Source organism: Topomyia yanbarensis, chromosome 1 (assembly GCF_030247195.1).
Source record: "Topomyia yanbarensis strain Yona2022 chromosome 1, ASM3024719v1, whole genome shotgun sequence".
NCBI lineage: Eukaryota > Metazoa > Arthropoda > Insecta > Diptera > Culicidae > Topomyia > Topomyia yanbarensis.
This window is the reverse complement of record NC_080670.1, coordinates 189,533,942-189,540,856: the sequence shown is the minus strand read 5'-3', so window position 1 is coordinate 189,540,856 and position 6,915 is coordinate 189,533,942. Positions and strand designations below refer to the sequence as shown.

Genomic DNA, 6,915 nt, shown 5'->3' with positions numbered 1-6,915 from the left:
CCACGAATGGAAACATCCAATCGGGATCATCCGCGTACACCTACCCCAGCAATCTCGTATACATGCCAACGCTCTGGTGATGAAGTCAATATGTTAGTACTTACGAACTTATAAACTCGGTCTCAGCACTGTTTATACTAACGCCCTTTCGCACACTAGTTTGGATTGGTCATGTGCGGGAACCTTTGCTCCTAAGAAGCCAAGGTCCACGCCCTCAATATTTGCCTCAAAAAACAAACTCAGGTCGCCATTACCGGATATTCTAGTGGTATGGGGAAACTTACTCCCTTCCACATCTGAACCGCACACTTAAAACCGTGGTTCGCGTAAACATTCAAAAGCTCACACGACTATGCAACCGATTACACGGTTACAAATGAATTTACATATGCGAAGTTACAAACACGCCATCGCGATCAAACCCGATAACATACAATCGCTCGAGCTCTGCTCGATAATACTAGTTTGATCGCGAACGCGAACATGCAATTGCAATCGTCCATGTAGAACTCCGTCCGTGAGCACGTAAACATAAAAACGCCCCTTGACAAAGTGAACGGCGAATTTATAAACGCGGTCCCAAGCGCAAACATATAAAGGCTCATTTTCACGCGATCGTGTTAGATCTGCACAATCACACTTTAGACAACGTTTATAAATTGTATGTGTTAGCACGCTCATTTGATCACAAGGGTGTTTTGCCTTTCTCAATAGAAAGGTATTGCAATTGCTCTGAAAACCGACTTTTTAACGGAGGCCCGGAGGGCCGAGTGACATATACCATTCGATTCAGTTCGTCGAGTTCGGCAAATGTCTGTGTGTGTGTGTATGTATGTGTGTGTGTATGTATGTGTGTGTGTATGTGCGTCTGTGTGTGTGTACGCGAACACAATCTCACTCACTTTTCAAAGAGATGGCTGAACCGATTTTTACAAACTTAGTCCCAAATGAAAGGTGCAACGTTCCCATAGGCTGCTATTGAATTTCTAATGGATCCGACTTCCGGTTCCGGAATTACAGGGTGATGAGTACGATCACGCAGAAAATGTCGATTTTAAGAAATTCTGCAATGAATGTATGATGGTGAAAATTTTTCCAAAATGTGACCACAACTGCTTCGATTTGTAGTACTAGGTCATTAACAGCCATTCAAAGTCTCTTTGGTCACATTGGCCACCATCATCGGTTCCGGAAGCCCCGGCGGAAGTATCCAAATTCAGACTAACAGTCACATCGGTTTCTCGGAGGTGGCTAGACCGAATCAACCAAACATAGTCTCAAATGAAAGATGTTGCGTCCCCGTAAATGGCTATTAAATTTTATCCCCAACCGACTTCCGGTTCCGGAGTTACGGGTTGTGGCGTGCGATCACATAGCAAATTGTGATTCAAACCGATACCCCGATGGAAGCAAAAAAGGTAAAAATTTCCCTAAAATGTCTCTCAAATAACTTAACTTTGCAGTTCTAGGTCACCGACGGCCAAACAAACTTTCGTTGACTACATTGACCACCATAGACGGTTCCGGAAGTGCCCGGGAAAAGCGGCCATCTTTCATAACTAGCAAACTCATATCAGTTTCTCGGAAATGGTTGGGCCGATTTTCACAAACTTAGTCCCAAATGATAGCTATATTATCCCCACAGATGTCTGTAAAATTTCGCACGGATCGCTTGTATGGTTCCGGAAATATAGACTGAACGGTCCGGTCACACATGAAATTCCCATATAAGCCGGAACTCAAAACTTGTTTCAAAGGGGGGACCCCATGAAATTTCAGAAATCGAATTTGTATTTTTGATGCCAAACATTTTTAAAATGCATGAAACGTCGAGATTTTATGTTATCTCGAAAATTTTTTTTTATAAAAATCGACTTTTTGGGACTTTGCCGATTTCGCACCTTTTTTCAGTTCAATATTACCGTGGCTATTTTTTCTTTTTCAAAATTTTAGAACTCGAATAATGATTTATTTTCCTGTATATAGTTGTCATGTGATGTATAATAATGAAATGTAATATATGCATTTAAAAGTTTTTAATGAATATAAACAACGCACACATTCTCGTGATTCATGATTGAGAAAGGCACAATTGCACCGCTAGGTGGATTAAAATAGGTTTTATGATAGCGGGGGCGTAATTTTGCGTTGATGATCAAAATTGCAAGTTCGGGTTTGCGACCAGAGCTGTAGTATCGCGCAGCACTCGAACGTTTGTATGCTCTAAAATCAAAGTGTTCTAAAGCGTCGGTATTATTTATTTATTTATTATTTATTCTTTATTAGTCTTATACACCAACAGGCATACCAAAGCCCCAATGATGTTGGTCTTAATAATAAACTTATTACTAACATTCAAGTCATATACACAAATAGTGGTCATACAATAATTCACAAAAACGGTAAAAAAGTCAAATGTGATTAAAAAGTCTGGAAAATCGCTGACGCAGAGTTTGTCTAGACACGTTGAAATCGAAAGCTGAAGCAACCTGGTTGAAAATCCTTTGTAGACCTGTGATGGCTCCATGCATACTATAATTAGTGCGTCTGAACGGTAATCGAAGCATAATGTTGTTGCGTAATGTTCGTGGTGCGACGTTTATATTAATTTGTTCTAATATAGCTGGGGCATCTATATGACCTTGCAAAGTGTCGGCGATGAACAAAGCTCTTGCTGTATTTCTTCGAACATAAAGGGGTTCCAGTTGAATCAGCTGACACCGGTTTTCATAGCTAGGTAATCGGACAGGATCTCTCCACGGCAATCTACGGAGCGCGAAGCGTAAAAAGCGACGCTGTACGCTTTCAATTCTCTCAACGCCGTTATTGTAGTTTGGGCTCCACACTTCAGGGCAATATTCTAGGATTGATCGGGATAAAGCGCAGTACAGCGATTTGAGACAATAAACATCAGTAAAATTTTTGGCTATCCTGAAGATGCATCCTAGCGCTCGAGACGCTTTACCGACTGCGTAGGAGACGTGTTGTTTGAACGTAAGTTGAGAATCCAGAATCACTCCCAGGTCCTTCACGTGACTGACGCGTTCGATTTCTGTTTCTAGAAGACGATACTTAAAATAGATCGAATCCTTTTTCCGTGAAAACGATATTACCGTGCACTTCTTCGGGTTTACATACATGCGGTTCATGGAACACCAGTCAGCAAAGGCTTGAAGCTGCTGTTGGAGAAATCTGCAATCTTCAATTGTACGAATTATGCGATAAATCTTGAGATCATCCGCGAAGGACAATCGGGGAGTCTGCAGAATTAGATGTACATCATTGAAGTAAATCAGGAACATTAACGGTCCCAAGTGGCTCCCTTGAGGTATTCCTGACGTAGAAGTGAATATAGGGCCCTGGCAATCTCCTATGACAACCGCTATCTCTCGGTCTGTGAGGTAAGATCGAAACCACTGCAAAACACTGCCATTTATTCCAAATCTCTCCATTTTTGCTATTGTTATATCGTGGTTTAGCTTATCAAAAGCGGCGGATAAGTCGGTGTAAACGACGTCAGTTTGAGCGCGACGTTCCATACTCTCTGTTATGTAGGATGTTAAGCATAACAGGTTAGATGCAGTTGACCGCCCGGACGTGAAGCCATGTTGATCGTCACTTAGGTACTGCTTGCAGTGAGCCTGAAGAGGTTCCATAATCACCAGCTCGAACAACTTCGAGACAGCGCTCAATGAAGTTATCCCACGGTAATTATTGACGTCTCGCTTATTGCCCTTTTTATGAACTGGGAACATGTTCGCTGATTTCCAGCAAGATGGAAAAATACCTCTAGTAATAGATGCTCTAAAGATCTGAAGAAGCGGAGCAACCAAAACTTCGATGTGCCTTTTCAGTATCGCGGAGGGGAGCCCGTCGGGTCCCGGATTGAAAGATGACTTAAGTCGAGAGGAAGCTCTGGTAATCATCGTTGCATTAAAATCGATAGCTCCCAGAGTGTGACCCACAAGTGGAGCTCTGCTAGCCGCGAGTTCGATTTGCTCAATAGTTAGTGCCTCATCTGTGAATACATTCGCGAATTTTTCCGAGAAAAGTGAACATATGTCTCGAGATGTAGTAGCTGTGTTCCCATTGAAAGTCATAGACGACGGCAGTCCTGATTCCTTGCGCTGCTCGTTCACATATTTCCAGAAACGTTTAGGATGCGACTTGAGATTACGCTGAATATTTTGCTGATATCGATAGAAACAGTGTTGACTGGCTCGTTTGTACGCATGGTTGAGACTGACGTAATAGTCTCTGAGTGATATTGTGCGATACTTGGTAAACCTCCGCAGGGCAGCTCTTTTTATAGACTTCAGCCGTCGCAGAGTATTCGTTTGCCATGGAGGGCCGGTTTGTCGATGGTGAACTTTCTTTGGAACATGCCTGTCAATAGCGTACACCAGAACGTTTGAAAAGGTTTGAACTGCGGTTTCGACATCTTCGGGGTCCAGAATATTTTCCCAATCGATAGTGGAAAGAAGGTCTGCGATACTGCGATGATCAGCTTTACGGAAATTGTAGGAGACAGAAAGCGGTAATATATCGAAGTCATGCACAACAGAGCTATCAATCGTGGCGATCAGTGGAGGATGATGTGCCACTGGTTTTACTAGGGGAAAGGGAGCCGTCACTATTGATGTGGCGGAAACCTGGTCGCTGACAAAACAAAGATCGAGATGGCGGTTGTTCTCATTGGCAATAGGATTGATTTGTACTAACGTGGCTAAGCTATAGCTATCAAGTAGCCTCACTGCACATGGGTGGAGAACGGAATGGTCCGAATCCGGATAAAGAAATCCATTACGGGAAGATTTCCATGAAATGCTAGGAAGATTAAAATCTCCTAGTACCATGATCTCATCAACAGCGTTAGCATCTTCGAGGATAGTAAAAACTGAGCTGCAGTGTGCTTCAACGTATTCAGTATCACGAGCGCGGTCGGGTGGAACATACAACGCACACAAGTACAACTTACGGTCGCCAAGCTCGATAATCGTCCAAACCTGCTCTAGACAATCCCAAGAAGTGTTCTCGACGATTCTTGCCTTCAAGCTGGTTTTAACCGCTACTAATACGCCGCCTCCGGTGGATTTTCGGCTGTTGCTAGGGCTCCGGTCACAGCGAAACACCTCGTATTCAGTACCAAACACCTGACTGGAAAGTGTGTCATCGTTCAACCATGTTTCGACGAAGACAATGATGTCAAAACTCTTGTCGGAGACTGCAAGACGGTATTGCTCAACGATTGAATTAATACCACCAACATTTTGGTAGTATAGCAGCAGTTTAGCCCGTCGTTGACCAATGCTGGAAATCGAAGAGCTTTGAGGCAAAGAAGAGCTCATAGATGCATTGTACTTGCCTGAGGTAGGTTTGCGGAAGACCCCTCGTCCCATCTCCACCACAGGACCGGGACGGCTGCTGGTCGCTGGCAGGAAGGGCTCGACTGTGGTGGGGGGACTAAGGGCTTCCTCACGGCTGGCGGCAAGTGTGCGTCCCGGTGACCGAAGAGATATTACGTGGGATGTGTGCAATGCAGCTGAACTAGGTGTCTCTCGTAAACAGCTGCGCTTCGCAGGCAGGAAGAACGGCGTCTGGTGCTGATACGGTACAATTAACGGAGAACTGGAATCGGGGAACATTTCAGCGCTTGAATTATTCAGAAAGGATGGGTACTTGCCGCAGAGGGAAGTTTGGAAGACCCTTTCTCCACTCCCGCACACAGGACCGGGACGACTGGTGAACGTTGGCTGCAGTAGCTGGACTGTGGCGGGGGGATCGAGGGCTTCCATAATACAAGCTGCGGTGCATCCCAGTAGCCCGTTAGCGAAATCTATCCTGCTTTGGCTGGTCAAAATTAAATTCCCGAACGAGTACTCCAGTCGGCCAAGTGGACGCTTTGAGTGCAGTGTCCTTTAGTTCGCTCGGAAGCTCAACTCGGAAAGAAACGAAGTTGAGTTTCGTGAGGTCGGTGTCCTTCTTGACCAACAAAACTGCTTTGGGTGCATCGCTTATTCCAAGGCATTCTTGGGTCATGGCGACGATTTCCTCCACTGTATGGCTCGGGTCAGGACGGCTCAAATAGACCCAAAATTGCTCCCGCTCATCCGCAACTGTTCTGATTTCCCGCTGAATGGCTCTGGTACCGCAAACCGCGGCAGCAGTGGCGTGAATTTTAGCATTATTCTCGCGACGTCGTTTCGGAGTGGGCGGATCCTCCGGAAGTCGCTTGACAAACAGCCCCCTTTGAGTTACAGAACCATAATTGGCCGGAAAATGGTTTTCAATACGGCTCGAGAGATTTGAGACGACCGTGTTCAAATTATCTACAGCCTCACATAATTTTTTTGTGTCCACAATGGGAGCAGCGGAAACGGATTGCTGCACCCACTCGTTAAAACAGCGAACACAATCGTCGCAGAGCCAGTACAGATTGTTGTTGAAACTAGACAACAGGTCTAGTGCGGATCGCTGCATACCGGGAATACAGGTGCGGTGGAAAATCGATCCGCAATGGCCGCGACATGCAATTTTCTCAATCCCATTAACGGGAGAGTTGCATGACTTGCAACTAAAACTCATGGCTGATTTCAATCCGCCTTTTGTCGCTTACGACCTTTTGAAAACCCACCCGAGATTTCGTCTCGCTGTGCGCAAACTTGAAGTGTGGGGAACACTTTCCACTACTCGCGTGCAGATGGCGAAGTGAGCGAGTAAATTTATTTGTGGGGAATTACACACAGGTTGCAGTCTCACAATTTCACCGTAGACTCACAAAGTTTTCACAAGGATTTCACTAGTGAGCAGTACACGATACGAAACGGAATGTCCATCAAGCGACTGGAAGTTTTTTCGCCGAAAAACGGTAAGTAAAACACAGATAAAATGCAACTTTCTCCAGAGCAAAAACAA

General features: G+C 44.8%; 1 protein-coding gene across 1 annotated transcript; it reads right to left on the bottom strand.

Annotated features, from left to right (window-relative positions):
• Positions 1-5,826: 5,826 nt before the first annotated feature.
• LOC131676126 (uncharacterized) lies at positions 5,827-6,585 on the bottom strand. The gene has a single exon (XM_058955251.1). The coding sequence runs from the start codon at positions 6,583-6,585 to the stop codon at positions 5,827-5,829; it is 759 nt and encodes a 252-aa protein (XP_058811234.1).
• Between the last annotated feature and the right edge of the window lie 330 nt (positions 6,586-6,915).